The sequence below is a fragment of the Dryas octopetala genome, chromosome 2 (assembly GCF_963921425.1).
Source record: "Dryas octopetala chromosome 2, drDryOcto1.1, whole genome shotgun sequence".
Classification (NCBI taxonomy): domain Eukaryota; kingdom Viridiplantae; phylum Streptophyta; class Magnoliopsida; order Rosales; family Rosaceae; genus Dryas; species Dryas octopetala.
In genome coordinates, this window is record NC_141367.1 from 25521940 (window position 1) to 25543209 (window position 21270).

The 21270-nt window shown below is 35.7% G+C and overlaps 2 protein-coding genes across 5 annotated transcripts; both read left to right on the top strand.

Annotated features, from left to right (window-relative positions):
• The first annotated feature begins 466 nt into the window (after positions 1 to 466).
• Positions 467 to 6602, top strand: EMB2813 (DNA primase, large subunit family). Of its 2 annotated transcripts, XM_086232732.1 has the most exons (19): positions 467 to 621; positions 1223 to 1284; positions 1368 to 1471; positions 1560 to 1641; positions 1725 to 1784; positions 1954 to 2011; positions 2363 to 2382; positions 2930 to 3013; positions 3096 to 3160; positions 3303 to 3351; positions 3448 to 3495; positions 3587 to 3676; positions 3829 to 3888; positions 4030 to 4089; positions 4337 to 4411; positions 4757 to 4842; positions 5197 to 5290; positions 5393 to 5500; positions 5797 to 6602. In XM_086232732.1, exons 1-19 carry the CDS (start codon positions 489 to 491, stop codon positions 5812 to 5814), a joined length of 1356 nt encoding a protein of 451 aa, XP_086088858.1. In that variant the 5' UTR covers positions 467 to 488; the 3' UTR covers positions 5815 to 6602. The 2 variants fall into 2 exon arrangements, with proteins under 2 accessions (XP_086088858.1, XP_086088857.1); XM_086232731.1 differs by lacking the exon at positions 5797 to 6602 and having other exon boundaries at positions 5393 to 5780.
• Positions 6603 to 7986: 1384 nt separating this feature from the next.
• LOC147294688 (squamosa promoter-binding-like protein 13A) lies at positions 7987 to 10876 on the top strand. 3 transcript variants are annotated; one of them, XM_086232414.1, is made up of 4 exons: positions 7987 to 8381; positions 9020 to 9533; positions 9791 to 9927; positions 10083 to 10876. In XM_086232414.1, exons 2-4 carry the CDS (start codon positions 9277 to 9279, stop codon positions 10664 to 10666), a joined length of 978 nt encoding a protein of 325 aa, XP_086088540.1. In that variant the 5' UTR covers positions 7987 to 8381; positions 9020 to 9276; the 3' UTR covers positions 10667 to 10876. The 3 variants fall into 3 exon arrangements, with proteins under 3 accessions (XP_086088540.1, XP_086088541.1, XP_086088539.1); XM_086232415.1 differs by having other exon boundaries at positions 9084 to 9533; XM_086232413.1 differs by lacking the exon at positions 7987 to 8381 and having other exon boundaries at positions 8401 to 9533.
• The last annotated feature ends 10394 nt before the right edge of the window (positions 10877 to 21270 follow it).

Below are 21270 nucleotides of genomic sequence, written 5' to 3' on the forward strand. Positions count from 1 at the left end.
AAACCTATCTGAAAGTGGGCCTATGGGGGCCTTTCTTCTTATTGGGCTTATATGGTAGGGTGGGCTTAAGTTCTACCGATCCGTACGCAGCCCAAGTTTAAAGTTTTTCAGTATCTCTGAAACTTTACCTCGCGAAGCCCAAGCCGAAGTTTATTTTAAGGATTTAAAAATATAAAAATTTTGAAAAGAATTTTAATTTTCTTAAAAATCTAGACTAAAATGATTTGAACTTTTAACAAAATTTTGACAATTTCGAGTCGGTAATATTTTAAAATCTCAAAAAAAAAAAAAAAAAAAAGATTGAAATTTAATTCCATGCCCCAAACACACATGCAACATGACACGTGGACAGCAGAAATTGTTTCCGCCAATTTTCAGTATTCGGCTTCTTTTGCGCGCGAAGTGGGAAATAAAGAACTGACAGAACCTGTGGCCCACTGGAGATAATTCTCACGGCGCTCGCTCTTCGGACTCAGGGAGGAACCAAAATGGAAACCGTTCGATCTCAGAGGAAGTCTTTCGTCAACGACGTCGTCTCTACCCTCCCTCTTTACCGATCTGCTCCTGCGCTCGAAGTTCGACTCGAAGAGTTCGAGCTTTTCGCCATCGATCGCCTCCGAGGTAGTTGCTACCTTCTTTAGAGCTTTATATAGTTTCTTTTTTGCAGGATTTTTTGGTCCAAAATTTGGGGTGATTTTTACTCCAATTTTTGTCTGGTTCCAGAGAAAAATGTTGGAAATAAACACATTTTCTGGTGCTAAGATTTTTTGTTTGATTTTTAAACCTTTCACCGTTTAGGGCGTGAAAATAACCAAAAACAAAGAGCTAACAAAAATGGGCCGAGACGGCATGAAATTCATAGTGGTATCTGGTCTTGTGTGTTGTATTGCATCTTTTGGATTAGTTCTGTCATAAATTTCTTATCACGTAGCAATTTCTGGCCGCGTAAGGCATTTAATTGCTGTGGTTGGTTTCGAGAAAATGTTGGAAAATATTAATTATTTGCATGCTAGTGTGTGACTGTTTCGAAGCTGAGAAAATAGAAATTCTTTCTGATTCAAGTTTAGTATAGCTCCGTGCCTTAGTTTTGGTCGGTTTGTTTTTTACTGGAGTTTAAATCAAATATTCAATTAATTTTGGCATTTAAATGGAGAGGATTGAGTTCTTGAACGGAATATGAGTTTAAGCGGTTATATTGCATGGCACTTACTTGTTTATGCAGTGCTTAAAGGGATTTCTGATGGACTATCACGAGGAAAGAAACCAGAAGAAATGGAGAAATTGGTAAAACCATAGTTTCAGGCTGAATTTCTTTTCATTTCCTACATTACACTCTTTTAGCAAGTTAACGTGTAGGCATTGTACAGGTAAGTGATCTATGGAAGGCAAACATGAGGCACCCTCAGATTTCCGAGGTCATCAACAAGGACATAATATCACACTTTGTTCTGCGTCTCGTTTATTGCAGAACGTAAGAACTTAATGCTTTTTTTTTCAAACATGTTAGTTTCCTCATTTTATCTTATTTTATTCTGATTACTTTTTCATCTGTGTCTTAGGGAGGACCTCAGAAAATGGTTTCTTTCCATGGAGACTGCCCTATTTCGTTACCGATTTCGGCATGAAAAAGCTGAAGCTCAGGTAATCTGCAGTTCTGCACATTGCTTGGTTCATTTTGTTAGTCAGTTTTTGACAATTGGAATACTATGCTCTTGGGTATTCAGAGGGCACTCATGGCAGAATTTGACCTTCCATACAAGGCAGTTAGTAGTTCAGAACTCGAGGTAATTACATGCCTCCGTTGAGTTACAATATTATGAGCTCAATAAATACAAATGTGTATTCAAAATTAAGACCATTTGAGCATGTTTATTCACAATCACATACTTTCTAAAGCCTTGTAACATCTTGTATATGTTGCAATCATTGATATTGTGTTATCTTTCTGTGCAGACTGTAAAAGACAAATTGGATCAGGTTGCACGTTCCATTGGTCCATCTTTACCAACTGGTAGGGGCAGGGTATTTGTTCACTTTATTGGTTATTGTATCTCACTTAGCATTGTATTTTTCTCGGTTTTCAGTTTGGTCTTTCACAATACTTGAGTTAATAGGTTGTGCATCAATTTTATGATTGTGGATTGAATTCATTTTATCTGATGCATTGTTATGATGTTCTACTTTCTGGGTATGGGCATGTTCTTAGGTCCTGCATTTGGCATGCTTCTATACCTTATATGGATATGCACATTGTTTCTTCCAAACATGTTTCCAGAAAAGTGATAATCTACATTTTCTTTCATAATTATCAATATTCTAATTTTTTCCCTTTCCCTTTTTCTTTCCCTTTTTTTTTTTGCAGCTGATGCCATATTCTACAAGGTGTGTTTATCCTTGTTTGTTACTTATCTTAAACTGTATATTCATTAGCTTTTTATTTATTAATTACAGTTTATCTAGTTATTGGAGTATAGGAGTAAGTCTCCCAACTTCTGTGTATGTGATATGGACAACAATTATGTCAGAGGTTCTTGTTGGTCCAATGTGGTCCTCTGCAACAAAACTGACACATACAGTTGGTTTTATTTATTGCCTGTGTTGCTTTATGGTTGAAATCAATTAGTAAGAAGAAAAGAGATATTGAACGAATTTCTGAATTCTATCTTGCTATCAGCTGTCCAGCCCTTGCTAGATTTGCCACCACAAGTCTTGCTTTGTCAAAAAAGGAAAATATAAAATTACCAGCCTGTAATAGATGAATTTATGATTCTGATGGCTAGGATTATCTTAATGCATGGTTTGCAAGATTTGGGAAGGAGGTTCCTGGTCTTATTCTTGAAATGATAATTCATCTCATGTCAATTACATATGTATTTTTCTCATATTTATTTCCTTACATTTTATTTCTTTTTCCCCCACCCTCATGAAGGTACCATTTGAAGAAGTTCCAGAACTTGTAGCTAGTCGTAGAGTATTCATCAGTAAGGGGAATGCATATATAGCTATGAATCAGGTTAAAGTTAATGCTTTCTATTAATCCTTGCACTTAAACTCATAAAGTGACCATTATCATTGATATACTTTTCATGATATAGGTGGTTTCCCTTGTTGCCACACAATTCCGTAGTCATCTGTCGAAGGCACTCATTTTGACAAACAGGTTATTGTTGGCTATATGAAATTCGAAAAGTGTTATATTCTTTTTACCGTTTTCAAAACTCATTGGTTACACTTGATATTACTTAGATAATTGTGGTTTTGGATTTTCAAAATATCTGAGGTTGCACTCTTTCTGCTTTCAGAAAATGGACGACAACTATAATAGAACAAGAGAAGAATCGGCTGACTCCCGTGAGTATTGGATTGTGAACCTTGTATGTTGAAATAGGCATTTATTTTCAAGTTAGCTTCTTGACATTTTTTCTTTTCCCTTTTATTTCTGTTTAGATTGTTGAAGCTCTATCCACAAGTTACCTGGGTCCTGACTATTCTCAGGTAGTTCACTACTAGTTTTGGCTCATCTGTAACCCATAGGTCCCTGCCGTGTAAGTTGAAGTTGATTAGTCTATGTTGACTGCCTTTGTAGCCAAAAGAATTTGCTGAGATTTCCCTACAAGACATTGATGACATATCTAAGAGCTCATTTCCTCTGTGCATGCGCCACCTATTTGAAAAGGTAAAAATATTCCCATCAAGCTTTCTATGTGTTTTCTGGCTTGTTCTTCATATCTCCTTTTTATTTTTGCTATTTATTCTTCTCAGGTCCTTTTCTTGTTACACTTTTATATTTCCCTTTTCTCTTTTTTAATTCATGCCGCTTGTTTGCAGCTGAGAGAGGATCATCATTTAAAGCATGGAGGGAGAATGCAACTAGGCCTCTTTCTCAAGGTTGTTTCATACAACCCACATCAATCTGTGGTTTCTGTCCCGTGTTTATGTGTGTGTGTATTAGCATTAATAGAGTGATGGTAATCTAGATGTGTGTGGTGGAAAACTCCTTGATCATATTTGTGTTTTGCTTATGTGTAGGGTGTTGGGTTGAAGCTGGATGATGCCCTTGCGTTTTGGAAAGCTGAGTTCTCACGAAAGGTACAAAGTTTTTGAAGTTTTTCATCTACTAATTCTTCATCATCATAAGGGTACAAAGTTTTGATATAACATTTCATAGCACATGTTATGTGCTATCAAGATGTCAATCCAGCTTATTTTCCATATCGTAAAAGGATAAGGTGCATTTGATTTTCTATGTGCGAATATGATTCTTTGCTATTCCGTGCCTGGTCCTTGTGACTATCATACTATTTGATTTGATGCTTAGTGCTTAATCTTGTCATAGGTTGGTGCTGAGAGGTTTGACAAAGAATATTCATATAGCATACGCCACAATTATGGTCGAGAAGGGAAAAGAACGGTAAGTCATCAAACTTAACATTCAAGAGTACACAGATACTATATTATTGATTCTACTCAAGACCCTAAGAATATGGAATGATTATCGGATTCCTAAGTTGTGCTTAGAATCGGATCATAGTATCAAAATTGAATATTTTAAATGGGAAATGTATCTAAGAAAAAAGTTAGTTCAACATAATTTTTACTTGTTGCAGAATAGTTTTATTGTTGGATATTATTTTTAGATGTACTGAACTTTTTGTTATTTTTACCATTAGACACCTTGAAGTGCTTTGAAGAAACATTTAATATGGTGCTGTGTGCTATGATCACAATCAAATACATTTACTTTTGGACACTGCAGGATTACACGCCTTTTTCCTGTCAAAAAATCATCTCGTCTACTCCTGGTGTAGGAGATCATCATGGATGCCCTTATCGACATTTCAGGTCATTTCTATAATAAAATTTCATTGTTCATCTGGATCATGTTTAATTAGGTTAAAGAGATGTAACCTCTTGACTTAAGCATGTGCGACATTGTTTTTAGCTGCTCTAGTCAAACATTGCTGATCAACACCATCTAACAGGACAATTCTAGTTTAGTGCCAAATGGCAACGCCATACCTCACCACCTTCAACCATATCCTTTTTCAACTTCCCTCTGTTCTTTTAGTCCTAATACTTTAATTGCATCTCCTTCCCTGGAACACAGTACTTGCTCATGGCCAATTTTTATGGGAAATACTTGTGTGATAAATTTATCAAATTATATTTGTTGGCTCATTATTTTTTCTGTGACAGTGAAGAGAATCTGAGAGCAGCTCTCAGTAAAGTGGGAGTTAACAGCCGTGCAGTTGAAGACGTAATGGACAAAGTGCGAAACAAGCATTATCAGGTGAAAATGTTACTAGATGCATAAAGAATTGTCCCGGGTTCTTTTGTTTTTGTTCTAACACGAGGTTAACATAAATGGACTACTTGGTAATGTATGTATCAGCTGGCATGCACCTTGACGTTTGAAGCTGTTCATGGGTCATCATGCGATTCTGGGATTAACCATCCAAATCAATACTTTTCTGACAGCCAAAAGATTATGCAGTCGAAGGTAAATTATGCTTTACAGTTTACTGGCAAGGACCTCAATTTTTTTTGCAGAAATTTCAGTGAAAATTTGGTTTTCTTGGGGGAAGGGAATACATGGATCCCCTCCCCAAAAAAAAATTGCTTGAAATGGATTTGGACCTTGCATCCCATTGATGCATACAACATGAGGCAAGTTCGTTTTGAGAGTTTGCCTTGGCTTCCAGTTTTCAATACCTTTAGAGCGGGTTCTGTTTGAGGCCTAAAAAAGGAGGAAGTTCTACTATATGCTTATCCAATATCCAAATTTCTCTGTTCCAGAACAATTCTACAGTCTAAGGAGAGCTTTTGGGCACTGCCAGAGATGCATTTAGCATTGTCATTCCAGAGGTACCTTTTTCAAATTAGTATATGTAAGTTTATGCAGTGACGTGGTTTGTGCAAGTGAAGAACATGCAAATGCAAATAATAGAGTATCCAGCTAAAGTGGATCCTTATTTTAATATTTATATCCAGATCTTTCTACTCAAGGAAAGCCTTTGAAGTTGCTTTTCTGCCCAAAAGTAAAACATGCAATATGGTTGATGCTTCTTCTATACATGGAAATGGCGAAACTGGTAGACCCACCTTTCCCTGGCCTTAACCCTTAAGGACTGTCCTACAGCTTGTGCTCTGCTTTACATCGAAAAACTTGTAAATTAGTATTAATATATATATATATATATATATATAAAATCCCATCTTTCGGGAATGAGAATGGTGCATGGATTGTTGACATACTTCCATCCCTCTGATTTTGAGTGCTTGATGTGAAAATATCCCACTTCGCATCGCTTGGATCACAGATTAAATAAAATCTTGTTGTTCTAGCAAGTGTTGCAACATGGATCCAGCTCTCAAATTCGTCAAACTTGCTGCTGTTCGGTTCAGTTCAGCAAAAATTTTGGTGTATTAGGTTTGATCGGTCGGGATGAACTAACCATGAAGCACAAGACATTACAATGTTAAATATACACGAGATATTCCTCTTGAGGATAAAGGATGACAATGTGTATGCTTTATGAAAGGTTTTCGTTTATAATTTGATTTCAATAATATGGTTGTAATTAATAATTCTATTGTTTTTGGTTGACAATTCTATGTTTTTAATAAGCCGTAATTTGAATGATGTAGTTGGGATTTTTTTTATTATATACAATCATTGGTGCCAAAAATGGCTTGATTCAAATTATTTCATAATTATTTATTATGGTTTGCACTTTGCAGTGAATGGTCACAATCTCTTTTTTTTTGTTAATAATATACTGATATGTGTATATATTTGAAATAAAATTTACAATTTTTTAAAATAAATAATATACATAACGCAGTAGCACTTTGACTACGCAGTCCTATTTAAGAATTTGGCCAAAGCTAGCTTGTGAAAACATATGAATATGAACTAATGGCCGACACGTGAACATACATTGGGGGGGGACCGTCACCTTTTGGCGGGGAGGTTTCTCAATTGATTACAAAAGGCTTTGTCGTGTTCCAGTTCCAAAACTATTCGGGTTGTGTTGTACACTGCATCTACACTAATTTACAAAGTACAAGTGAGAATTATTAATAATAGAAGAGGAATTTGAATTACTTTATGACCTAGTGCTAGTGGGGCTGCAAAAAGGCTTTGCTATGCCCCTATGCGTCACCATTATTATGTTCTGTTTCAATTTCTGTGGTTGGATAAGTTAGCCTCCCCTCCTTACCAAGGTGAGCAGAACAATATTTAAACTGAAAGATGGGGCAGCTGGCTTCTTAACAAGATCTCTAACTTTTTCACAAGGAATTTTGTTGGAGTTTCTTTATCCATGGTTAAAATTAGATATAGGTTCTCTCATTTTTCCCTTCTTCATTCTTTGACTCTGTGAAGTCTATAAAATACCCAATCAAAATTCATCCCTTAAAAAAAAACTTTAAAAATCTGTATAAATAAATCTTAATGATAACCCAGCAAGGGACCAATATCTGAATTCTCCCAATGTCCCATACGGGCATACACTAGTTCTGGTCCTAGTCTCCTAGATGTGTGGTTGACTGCAAATCCTAAAAATTTGTAGTCAAAATTTAACTGGATAAGAAGCAAGTCGGAATTGGCCCAACTGGGAATCAATGAATCATAAGTAGACGCTCTATTAAAAGTGTATAAAAATATAAAATATAAGTAGAGCTCAGAACCACAGAAGAAATAATGAAATATGGTGGAATGGAAAGTGAAACACAACTACACAAGAAACTCACACTCCCCTCTCACTTTTTCCCACTCCTTTCGTACCTTCACTTTCTCTCTCACTTATATAAAGTTGAAAGCAACTACACTCTGTCCCTTTCCTCGCCACTCGTTTTTGGCTTTTCTTTTTTCTTCAAGTTTATTATTTGTTGACATTGTAAACCTTTTTTTCTTCCACTTGTTGTTACAAGGCTGCAAGCCTAAAAGGGTAGGAGGGAGACCCAATAAGAAAAGAGTCTGGTCTCTTTCTTTCCCTTTATACTCTCTCTCTTTGGCCGTTGAATTATCCATAATTCAATCTCTTTCTTGCTCTGTCCTGCTAATTAGGCACAGTCCTCTATCCCCCAATCCCTTCTCTCTCTCTTTTGTATATACTTTTACTGGAACTATCTGTCAGACCACTAATGGCTGAGAAGTCCAAATTAGGCTTCTAATTGTTTATCTTTTGCAGAATGTGCCCAAGTCTTCCACAGTGATATGTTTTTTCAGTTTCCATGCTTGATCAGACTCGCAGTTTTTTTCCCTTGTTTTTCTTCCTCTTTTCAGGGTCTCTCTCTAATTGGACAGCGTGGAGGCTATCAAAGCAAGTTTTGTGCTTCATTTTAGCCTGATTTCCAGTATTCTCTCAGAGTCTCAGGTACCCATCATTCATTTTTTTTTATATGTTCTGCTTTTCCTCATCATATCTTGTTGTGCTTTTACGGAGCCAATTACAAAGCTCTATAATGTGGGGTTATGATCTTTGAGTTCCTTCAGCTGCAATGGAAATGATTTCATAAAAAAATGTGAAAAAAAAGAATGAAGACAAGGTTTCACAAAAGTGGCTTAAAACAGTAAAAATAGTAGTGTGCATGTAGTTCTCATCAGTGGTGGTAGCTACTAGAATAACTTTAATGTCATCATGGAGATCCAAAATTCCAAATGAGCTGGTTGAGAGAGTTTTAGGAGGAAAATACTTTTAAGGAAGAATTTGAGGAAATTATGAAAGGATTCAAGACTGTTTGTGGTCCAGATGAGAGTGCTGGCTCTTGTGATGTGACATATTTCATTTTCTTTTGAATAAGCACAAAAGTTGTTCTTGACTGTGAAAGTGCATCTTCAGCCTGTCTGTTTCTTGCAAAATTATATGTAACTTGGAGGGAATAATTTCATGTAATTTGAAATATAATAAAATTATAAATGAATATTCTTGAATTTTCTCAGAAAATGAGAAATTAATAACATCTCATGCATAGCTCCTTTTCTGTAATGTTTTTTCTTCATTTGGTTGAATAGTATTGTCAAAGATCAAGTAGTGCTTGTGGATTTTGGTGATGTGTGGAAGAACCAATATATGTAGGGGAAAAGAAGGGAAAGTATAAATTCCAAAGGAGGGTGTTTTATTGGCTATTACTTAAGGAGACCTCGCAAATTGGTTGCCCTGGAGAAAAGGCACAATCCAAGATTGTTCCATTGCTGGTTCTGGTGGCTTAGGACTACATAAACTAGAGGAGATTACTTGATAAACTGTAAAAGTTGTGAGCTTGGGGGAAATGGAGGACGGTTCAAAGGGCAAATTGAAGGACCCTAGGGTCTCTATGGTGAAGTCATCTTCAACTGCATCTTTGAAGAGAGCCCGGCGAACCAATAATGGAACCCATGTTGCTTCATGCTTGGTTGATGGGTGCAATTCAGACCTTAGTAAATGCAGGGACTATCATCGACGCCATAAAGTATGTGAGCTCCATTCAAAGACCTCAAAGGTTACAATTAAGGGCCAGGAACAGCGGTTCTGCCAGCAATGCAGCAGGTAAGAATAAAAGTGACAAAAAGGTTCCACTTCTAGGCATTTGCTTAGTTTTAAAGTATATGCAAGAAATCTTCTCAGCGGTTGAATCAATTTTTGAAAGGTGTCCTTTAAAACCATGTCACACCATTGCTTTGCACATTCTTTTGTTGATTAATATCCCTAATCAGTTTATCAAGTGGTCAATTTATGCCTTTTTGTTCCACATATCCTGGTTTCCTTTCTTAAAACTTTTAACATCTCCTTATCACATTACCAAGGTTCCATTCATTGGTGGAGTTCGACCAAGGAAAAAGAAGCTGCAGAAGACGTCTTGATGGGCACAACAGACGCCGAAGGAAGCCTCAATTAGAACCCATGCCCACAAATTCAGAAAGATTTCCTTCCAGCTACCAAGGTTTGGATTTTTAACTGGAATGGTAGTTTGTTCTTGGACAGTTTTTGTTCACATTTGCCATAGTCTTGATGAAATATCTAGTATTGTTTTTCACTAGCATTATTGAAAGTGCAATGTGTTCTTGGTATTCATTTATACTTATTATATATTTACAGGCACAAGATTCTTACCATTGGGTAGTCCACAAATGTATCCAACAAGTGCTGCAATGAACTCTTCTTGGGGTGGTGGGGCTGTAAAAGCAGAGAATGATGGGGTGCTTATTAATAGCCATTCACAACTAAGTGAGACAAGTAATTCACTTTCTGGATCTTTGTTGTGTCATAGTTACATAGGAAAGCAAGTCGCATTTGTACAAGGCATTGGTACTTCCATGCTCTCTGAAGCTTCTCTCAGTTGCCAGCCACCACTTGTTGATACGAACTTTGCATTGGGCAATTGTGGCAACAGCCAGAAAATGTTCCCCAATGACACTGAATCCGATCATGCTCTCTCTCTTCTGTCATTGACACCAGCAACCCAAGATATTGGTTTGAGCCACACAGAGCAGTCCAGTTCAGTCTGCCCACCTCAGCCCTTCATCCATAGACTCCACTACAATGATTTGGGAATGGAGGCTGAGGATGGGCCTGTTATTTCCAGTTTGGTTACTGATCATGCCAGCAGCAATGCCAACCTCCACTGCCAGGGAATGTTTCAGATTATACCTGATGGGTCAACTGCTGGTGGGCCTCACTAGACTCTATATATACTTCTTGCGGGAGTGTGGTTTATAAATCATATGCCAAATTTAGCTCTCCTTTGTGCTTAAAAATGAAATCAGTGCCCTTTGCAATCTGAGAGAGATCCAAAATGTCTGTATGTATTTTCTCTTAGAAAGAACTTACAGTCAGTCATCTTAAAAGAGGAAACTTTAAGTTCTCACTCGGAATAATGTTGTTGTGAGTCACTTGTTCTGATATATGTCACCATACATGCATGCCTATCGTGTTTCTAGTTCATAATAAGGTAATAAGTGCTGGAGCTATTGTCAAATAGAGGTACTCGATTAACTACTCTTTCTATAAATTCTCCAAACGATATGCTATACTTGGTATTGTATCAGAGTCTACTTTCAATTCATCTCTTCACATCTTAGGCCTCACCTCAAACCCAATACTTCTGTGGCTCGACCTGTTGATCATTTAAGCTCATTCATCAGCTTTGATTAATAGCTTGAGGGGTTAACTCTCTTAATTCTATTCACCCCATGATCACGTTTCTGGCCTTTCCATGCATCAGTTTTTGACTTCAAAAACTAACTCTTAAGCCTGCTCGCTTCGATCTGGCTTCAACATGACAGGAGGTGCTAAAGAAAGATATTTTGTGCATTCCCATATATAACCTCTTCATCAATGATTTGAGCTTTTGGGTTAGGTATTTTTTTGCCACTTATTCAACATAGTTTATTAACTCCATGTTTTCATCTTTCTAGTCCCAAATTGCCTCGTGAGGTTGGATCATGCCTTCAAAAAATTACTTATAAGATAAAAGGTTGTTATCATCTCTAATTTAATTGGTAAAGAATAGCTTTGCATTGAATCTACTAGTATTTAGACCAAAAAAAGAAAAGAAAAGAATCCACTAGTGTAAATTTTTTCAAGGTGGAGAAGAATAAAATTAGAGAAGCTAGTATCATTCTCTCTCTCATTTTCCAACAGAGGCATCCTAAGGTGCACCACTACGAGTAATTATGTGTCTAAGTTAGTTCAATCCAAAGTATAAACCATAGAAAAATATCACATAAACAATGTTCTATATTGAAATTATGATTATGCTGAATTAAGAAAATAAAAGTACTTAGTTAAAATATGTAGGAAAATAAGAATGAAACTGAAATTTTGGTTCAGACTTGAAAGAAAAAAAAAAACAAAAAAAACAAATGTGTTCAAGTTTCAGCCTTGATTATTAGTATAACAATATAATATAGGGAAAAATTTTCAAACAGGACACTTAGTTTGGGGTCAATCTTAGTTTAGGATACCAGTTTGAGTTTGTGCTAGTTTAGGACACATATTTAAGATTTGTATTAATTTGGGACAATCCGTCAACTCAGTTAAAATCTCCGTTAAAATGAGGGATAATTTGGACATTTTGTATTTTAAAAACAGAAAAAAACAAAACAAAAAGGTTACCACTAAAAAACTAAAACCATTAATACTAAAAATAAATTAAAATATTTAAAACTAATTTTATGATATGTGAAAACTCTCATCTCTCACCTCTCTGGATCTCTCAATCTCATCTCCACCCAACCCAGAACTCACCATCTCTCTCTCTCTCTCCCAGCTCCATCCCCATCCCTGCACACACACCCCCTCCTCTCTTCTTTTTCTTCTTATTCTTCCCCCACCCTCACCTTTTCCCTTATTTTTCTTCTTCTTCTTCTTTCCCCCACCTCGAGCCCATTTCTCTTTCCTTCTCTTCTCCCTCCCTTTCTCTCCAGCAAGCGCCCCCTTCCCATCTCCTCCCCGTCGCCGACCCTCCCCCTGTTTCCCATCGAAACCACCCCCTCACTTTCTTTCTCTGCCTCACTCTCTCTCCCCTCCCCTCTCCATTCAACTTCTGCCACCAGCACCATTGAAACCCATAACCCAAAACCCCTGAAACCCAGAACCCATAAACCCACCCGAAACCCAGAACCCAAAACCCACTTTCCTCTCTTCCCCATTTCCTCCCCACCCCGTTCCCTTCTCCACTCACCCTCTGCCACCAGCACCACTGAAACTCATAACCCAAAACCCCCGAAACCCAGAACCAACATACCCACCCGAAACCTAGAACCCAAAACTCACTCTCCTCTCTTCCCCCCTTCCTCCCCACCCAATCCCCTCCCAGCAACAGGCCCAACCCAGTCCTATGCTCTAGGGACTTCGAGTTGCTTCTTTTTCTTCTGATTTTTTCTGCAAAATTATATATTCATCCTTAATTAAAATGTTAGCTGGGAAAGAAACACAAAAGGCACGTACAGATCACTAATAAATAAGTATGCATAAATTTTTTGAGTAAAATTATGGAGTTGTTGTGATTATTCCTTGGCAGTGTCGATAGCTCCAGCCCACCACCTGCTCATGGTTTTGATGTTGGATTTAGCTTCAAATCATCTATGCTCAAACACTCAGAACCCACAAATCCCACCCAAAACCCACTCTCCTCTCTTCCCCCTTTTCTTCCCACCCCGATCCCCTTCCAGCAGCAAGCCCAGCCAGATTTGGCTTTGGGTAATTTTTTTTTTTCATTTTCTGTTTTTTTGTTGTTATGTAATTTTATGTTTTTGTGGGTTTTTAGTTTTAATCTTTTTGAAATGTTGACTTTTTTTAGTTTTAAACTTTTTAATGATTTTTTTTCCTAAAAAAAAAAAGTCTTGATCTTTTTAGTGGTAAAATTTGTTTTTTTATAGTTTTTTTCTTTTTCTTTTGTTTTTAAAATACAAAATGTCCAAATTATCCCTCATTTTAACGGAGATTTTAACTGAGTTGACGGATTGTCTCAAATTAATACAAATCCTAAATATGTGTCCTAAACTAGCACAAACCCAAACTGGTGTCTTAAACTAAGATTGACCCCAGACTAGGTGTCCTGTTTGAAAATTTTTCCCTATAATATATAACCACATTTCTTTTAGGGGACCGGGGCAATAATAGAGATCTTGATTGAATGGCGAATATTTGTATCGCTGTTCACTTAATGCTCTGTCCATTTGTGGTGGTTGAACATGACCTAAAGTAGACACAAAGTGAACCAAATTAAGTTACTTTCTTTATCATAAGTAAAGGCCTCCAGTTCGTTTAACCATAAACAGCAACACCCTCTGTGCTCAGGCCCATTAGAGCACATGCTTCTCAGAAACATTGCTTTCGTCACAATTATTATCACGCTGGTGCAGAGAGAGAGAGAGAGAGACAAGCTAGTACCCTACATTGTGGTTCCAGATTAATCAGCAAAATCAACATACGCATGAGACCATTAAACAAGATTTTGGATTTTATTACAAGATGGGTTAAGTTCATATGTTAAATTATAGCTTTTGGGCATCATCCACTGGCTAAATTATTTGTCTTGCTTATAAACCATCATATTTTTGGAAATCAGGGTGTTGGTGTAATGTTCAATGTTTGGTTAATCACACAGGGATGGCCTGCAAAGCAAAAGTGAGTTTGGGACATCACTATAGGAATCTCCAACAGCCATTTTAATCAGGGAAAAAAAGTGAGAAAGTTAGGAGTTTGGTGCTATCATGTAGTCAAACTTCTATCCTCCTCCTGTGTGGACCTTGTGTGATGTTTTCTATGGCGAGTTGATTCCCTTGAAATTAGGATTACATGGCATGTGCATAGGTTGGTTAATGCTACCAAATTTGGAATTTTTGCTTTACTTTAAAATTCTTATATTTATAAAAAATACAAGTTATTATCAAAGTCATAATTAAGTAAAGAATAATTTTACATGATTGATATAAAAAATCATATAAATAATTTGATTGCGTGACTTCACTTCTAAACTTGTGTTCTATGTATTAAGATAACTATTGACGTTAAAGCCAATTTTACAACAGACTAAGAAATGACTTATTCTAATCGATTCGAGTAATTTTATTAAATGTGGCTGGGCATGTATCCTTCCAATTTCACACAAATTGACCTAACAATCAAATTCATACATGATACAAGAAGTTATTCATCATATATACAAGAGAAGTTGACTCTTTCTAGTCATAAAAAATGATTAGGTTTTGTAAAAGTATATATATATATAATAAAATAAATAAAAACTTATTATGAGATGGTAATAAATTCCCGGACTTAAAAGAATGGAAGATGAGTGATTAGCATCGAAGCTAGGCATATTCATTATCATATTTCATATATGCTTCTTTTAACAGCTCAAAATCTGTTTGAGATCTAAACCCACGTATACAGTTGTAGTTGTTGCTTTTAGCAAAGCGTGTAGATGAATTTGAACTTTGAATTTAATGGTGCAGCGCAGGGCACTGAGACAAAAGAACAGTGACGCATCCTGCAATTGCAAAGAGGGAAAGAGAGACTTTGAAACGTGATGGGACTTTGGGCTCTAAGCCATGAGATGAAATGAGAGAACCCACTAGACAGCCTAGACGTGACTTGCTTAAAGCCTTGCTTCCCAAAATGGAAAGGGAGGTCCACGTATCATTATGGTTGACGTTGATGCTGTTCGCCTTAAAATGGCAACAAATCTGACAACGCTAGATAAGAACTTCTTGGGGGCCCATTTTGTTCGACTCTAGCCCATTGGATTTCATTTCTGATTTCCTCCTCTATCAAAGATGCCTGGTCCCCACTCCCTCCTTTGCCTTCACAGCTTCACACTTTATGGTGTGTCAATTAAATATTGAAAGTGACAACATTTACTTGCAATTTCACATATAAGATTTACAATAATTCTATTCGCTAGTGTTTTAAAATTCTGTTTGTTTGTTTTGTTAAGGGTATGAAGCAAGCATGAATTCTCATATCCATATTTGAGTGGTTCCGTCATTCTCATTTTATCTAAAACAAGATTTTATATGGTTATTTTTTTATGTCAATTATATGCATGAAGTTTTTTCGGACAAGATTTTATACGAAAATTTTTTACTACATGAAAAACTTATTGCTACAACAATATTTTTTTTTTAAATGACAATAGTCTTTTATTGAAGAGCTAAAATAGTAACACCAAATTCCAAATATTTTATACACAAAATTCATTTTGACCTCACTATCTCATTAATTTCTCCCAACAAGTTTATATAACTCTCTTGATATCAGTTTTCAAGAACTTTGATTAAGCGTGCACAACGTGCCGAAAGCCTAGAATATACAAAACACCAAACTCTGAGAGGGTTGAGATGACCCTTCTATGTACAAGACTTTGTCACATAAATATGGTAAGGTAAAATTCATTGGTTTCACCAAAGAAGCAAAGCGTATCAGCAGTAAACCTTGGAAGCATATATACCTTTCCGCCATGAACTCAATCAAACCCTTTCATCAACCCAACTCCATTAATACCAGTTACCATGTACCACATCACAAAGTGGGAGGGCAACAAATTTGGTTAAAAAAAGTGAGTTTAAAATATGGGAAATTATTCCAAAAATTGCCCACACAGAGAAACAAACAATTGCTATGCTAGCTAGTAAATAGAAATCTCTTTCCTCACCATCTAATTTTAATTTCTTGTACATGTTTGAGAAAATGCCTCATCTGTTTTTGGGTCAAGAAATCAAAGAAAGGAAAAGCTAGCCAGCCATGCTGTTTAGTGGTCCACTAGGATATTGATGATGAATGGGAGAGGTGAATATGAAGCTATGGTGGTGGTCGGTGGTCACAATCAAATAGTTGTTATCATTCATTCATCATATAATATAATACTATGTACTTTAGCTTAGTTATCATGTAATATAATACTATGTACTTTAGTATGTACTTTAGCTTAGTTATCATATAATATAATACTATGTACTTTAGCTTAGGCTGGGTACCCATCTTTATTTCTCTCCCAACTTTTGTATACATAACTAGCTGAGACTCTGAGTTCAGAGTAATGGCCATAATAATTCCTCTCTTCCTTTGAATCTTGTAGAAACCCAATACTCATCAGTTTCATTCATTATGGCCAACTAGTTCAGCTAAACTGAGTAGTGGGTTTCTACAAGATTCAAAGGAAGAGAAGAATTAAGGCCATTACTCTGAACTCAGAGTCTCAGTGACACAGGGCTATTTCTATACTAAGGCCCCCACTAGCCAAAGTGTTTTGTTACAGTCAGACATAAACACATACACCTTGGATGCAATATATATGGTCTGTGCATTCAATTTAGCTGAAACCCAGTTAAGCTGATTGGATAACTCAAAACTCAAAAGTTCCACCTGCCATTTCCTGTAGTATTGGACCACTCCACAGTGTTGGAGACGCATCATTTAGAAATGGGCAGCTTAGTTGGTCTTGATTTTGTCTCAAACGCAGTACTTTGATGCGCTATAATCGGTCCCCACCGATGTTCTAAGTTGGATTCTTGCTATCATGTCTTTGCCAAGCTCCCTTGTAAATAAAATGCCCCAGAATTTGAGTTTGAAAACTTGGTAGCAAAAACTAATTATTACTATTTTTCTAATTCTCTTCATAATGTCGGAGAAGAAGTTTCGAGTTCGAATTTTTTATTAACATGTTAAAAAAAAGAAGAAAAAAAAAAAACAGAAATGCACTCCATCATTTGGAACGTAGGAAGCTAAAATTGGACTGCCGTGACAAACCTATTGACTAGTTCAAGCCCAATCAACTACTAATAATTCTCAATTTCATACCCAAAAAAATAAATAACTTCTGATTTTAGTTATTTAATCATAAAACTAGCCGACTCCCCATCAATTTCAGGTTATACATTTCATTAATTTAAGATTTCATATCAAGACCTACCTACTTCAGTCTACTCTAGTCTCTAGTAAGACACATCAATTTAAATGATATCACATGCTTGTTGATGTGACTTCTTGGGTTCACCTGTAGTTTGGATGTTGTGTAATGTAAAGATGAAAAGTTGCAATGTAATGTGAGATTTCACATCTTACAACTCCACTTTTGCAGTACATGCATGGTGGCCATGTTCACCAAAAAGTATAGTTATGTAATGGAGTTTGACCTGAAAAAAAGTGAAAAGCCAAAGACACTTTTCGCTCCAACCTTAAAAATTGTAAGATAAGAAAAAGTTACTTCAATGGTTTGTTTCTTTTTTTACCCTTACCAAAATATTGTACACTTCCTTTTTTGTTTTTGAGCCCAGTTTCTTGCTGGTTCAGATCAGAAGAGAAATTCACTCCTCGATCAAGTCAATGCCCAGTGGACAAGGTTCAAACGTACCCTAGCTCTAATAGCTTACTACATTGTTATATTGGTGTAACAATGCACTATATAGAATTCATGACGGCTATGCCCAATGGACAATTGCCTTTATTTGTAACAAAGTCTTAATGCATGGGAACTTGTAATTCTAGTAATTAAAAATATTTATCTCTAAATCTGAGTTCCCCAGTTGAATCTTCTCTCTCACAATATTGTTTAACAAAAAAATTAAAAACAAAATAAGTCATCAAGATTCTCACATTCACATTCAGATCATCTGCATATGGTCCAGATGAAATTATATATGCACTACAAGAAATGTGAGCAAAACACACCCTTCATTGGCGGCACAAAATAGGGTAGCAATTAGGAACTTTAGTCCCTATTGCCCAATTGCTATCAATTTTTGTTAAAATCAAGGTACTTCAGTCCTTATTGCCTAATTGTCACTTCATTCTATGCCACCAATAAAGGTGGGCTTTGGTCACATTTTTTGTAGTGATGTGGATTTTTATGCCAATTTTATACATGAAGCTTGTCCAAACGACATCTTTTACGAAAATCTGAGATCTTGTACGTGAATTATTTACACATGAAAAGTTTTTTTTATAGGATTTGTATAAATGATTCTTGTATACGCATCATCTACACATATGAAAGATCCGAGTGTGGATACGAGAATTGATCATCATTTCATTTTAAAAATATTTAATAGCATAATCGAATGTATTATGACTAATTATATTACAAATATCTAACAATACCTCTCAAAAAATTGATAACAACGTTATTCTTTTTGCTAACACATACGAACATTACAAAACTCCAGGCCAGGGACCCCCCCCCCCCCCCCCCCCCCTCCCAAAAGAGAAAAATAACAGTTCCATACAATAATGTAGTGTCATCAAGCACAGGTCAGCTTATTCAACTTCACCAATATTTCTTTCTCTTCAACTTCATGAATCTTTAAACACTCTAGCTCAACAAACAATTTGGAATCTCTTTGAATTCAAATCTTCTTGAAAACCTTGACAAAGAGCATTCTAACCCACTTTGCAATCTGCAAAAAATAATGGACCGACTCAAATTCTAATTTCTTTTTGGGCCAAGGTGACTCAAATTCTTAGTACAAGCAAAAAGAGATGGCTGCTGGAATTCCGAATCATGCATGATAATAGCATATATAGCTTGTCAAGTTTATGACAAAACTATAAAAATTTTGTTTTGTGGGCTTTGAAAAAGGATAGATATCATATGGGTCCCATTAGAATACCAACTTATTATGCAATGAACCACTAAATGGATTTTGGACCATGTGACTGACTTTTTTTCTATCTAAAAGTGTAATTCGCACTTTCAATTCGATCACTACATTATTCTTTTACGGATTACAATTCAATTTTTACTATAGCTCTAGATATTTTTCACTTGTCGATGGATTGAAATTATGCAAAGGTTACTACAATTAAGCAAATCTTGTGAAGAAAAGAAAGACTCAATCTAAGGTGTTGCCAGCACAGGACAAGGACGTGTAGACTGATGGGAAATTGGTTGATTGTATTGGCCTTCTCTATTTTGAGTAAATTCTTCGGTACTAGTAACCTACATACCCATATATATTTCCTTTATGACTATACTCTCTTGCTCTAAAGTTATTTTCTGGACTGAGGAAAAACAGAGCTTGTACATACAAGAGATCAAGTAGATCAAACTAGGAAATAAATCTTCCAAATACATTTACAAAGCTCTTTAAAGTTATTATTTTGGTTAACAATGTATATCAAGTTTATACTCTCGTTCACATGCTGTCTTATTTTGTATGTACAGAAGCACACAAATGTAAAGAGAGACTCAAAGAGAAACATATAGGTGCAGTTACACTCTGCAACTAATTATAAAAAAGTAAGAAATGAGGATCAATCCCAAGCCTTAATTTTGCAAAAGACAAAAAGGTTGAAACCACGTTAGGCAACTACTAGTCTTAAAAGTTTAAGCCATCATGAGATGGACCAATTATATATCTAACATTAAGTATAAAAATTAAGCAATGTGTTTCTTAAGATATTTTAAGATAAAATCTCACACTAATTAGCGTTTAGAAGATGATTATTAAGTTGTGGACAATATAAATGTAATGCGGGAGAGGAGCCGAAAGACATGAGCCCAATACTTCGGACGTGAATCTTAATTAACAAAAAGAGTAGTACGTAGGTAATGAAGAATTGAAAAGAAGAAAACCTATTTCCATTAAAAAAAAAAAAAAAAAAAAAGGGAGAGAGGAATTAATATAAATATTGAAAATTTCATGGTTGGCTTGAATATGGTTAGACACTAATATCTTCTTTTTGCTTTCATATATCTGTATAATACCACCAGCCACGAAAGATCGATATAAGCATAAATCATTGTGTACTTTGCCTCACCTCTTACGCAAAACAAAACCTTGCTTCAGCTACCTTCTTTCTTTGATCCAGGAGTCCTCTCCTTAAAGCCTTCTTTTATGTACATATTTTCTCATTTCTTTGTTTCTATAATTGCAGAAAATTTTCACATGGTTTTCGATCATAGTCAAATATGTCTTTGTTACAATAATATTATTAGTCAAAAGAAGGTACATCACTCAACCCTTCCCTAGATCAATTAAATTTTTGACCATAAAAAATGTTTCGTACTTTTACTTTGTCTTTAGTTAAAGAGAGAGATACTTAGTACACATTATATTTGGCAAGTGGTGGGAAACTTCAAATCACCATGTTATTTAATTAGCCCAGATGATCCTGTTGTTGGAGTAATATTCTACTCCATGCATGTCTACGCAGTTTGAGTAATAAACATGTTTTTATTTATCACTATATAAATTTCATTTTTTAATCCGAAAAAACAGAAATGGTACGGGCAAGTTGGACCTGAATTAGAGCATGCATGGCTTGCATATGGCATCATTCGTAAATTTGAAGTGATTGGTTTCAATTAACTATATATACATGCACTAAGGCATGCTGGTTAAGCACCATGCATGTACATATCAAAACATGTTGAGCCTGTGTTTAGAAATATTGCATTTTTTTCTCAAATTAGATGGTAAAACTAACATAGGGAATAAAAAACAAACTTTCACATCTGCAATTTTTCCAGCCAAGCTAGGCTAGAGATATGGACAAAAAAAAGGGTTAGGTTGGTTGTTTGTATATTGGTCATTTATTGTAAATTCTTTTTCTTTCTGTTGCTAGTAAATATTTGGGAATTAAGATTTTTCTTATTATGTCAATATGAAATCCTATTTTTATAATACTTGGTAAGAAGATTTAAAAACTGGCCAACCCAAATTTGATTCTCTAGATGTTCATTTAGACCTCCCAATAATTAAGCTGGCTTCAAAATATGTACAAAATTAATAGAGTAATTTTAGCATTGGAAAATTAAGACAAGTATATACATACCAAA

Bases quoted from the DNA above. Each gene is read 5' to 3' on its own strand.
- EMB2813 (XM_086232731.1), top strand. From the start codon at position 489: ATGGAAACCGTTCGATCTCAGAGGAAGTCTTTCGTCAACGACGTCGTC. The intron at 2,383-2,929 runs GTGTGTTTATCC...ACCCTCATGAAG, and splicing joins CTGATGCCATATTCTACAAG to GTACCATTTGAAGAAGTTCC. The intron at 3,014-3,095 runs GTTAAAGTTAAT...TTCATGATATAG, and splicing joins CATATATAGCTATGAATCAG to GTGGTTTCCCTTGTTGCCAC.
- LOC147294688 (XM_086232414.1), top strand. From the start codon at position 9,277: ATGGAGGACGGTTCAAAGGGCAAATTGAAGGACCCTAGGGTCTCTATG. The intron at 9,534-9,790 runs GTAAGAATAAAA...CACATTACCAAG, and splicing joins TTCTGCCAGCAATGCAGCAG to GTTCCATTCATTGGTGGAGT. The intron at 9,928-10,082 runs GTTTGGATTTTT...ATATATTTACAG, and splicing joins ATTTCCTTCCAGCTACCAAG to GCACAAGATTCTTACCATTG.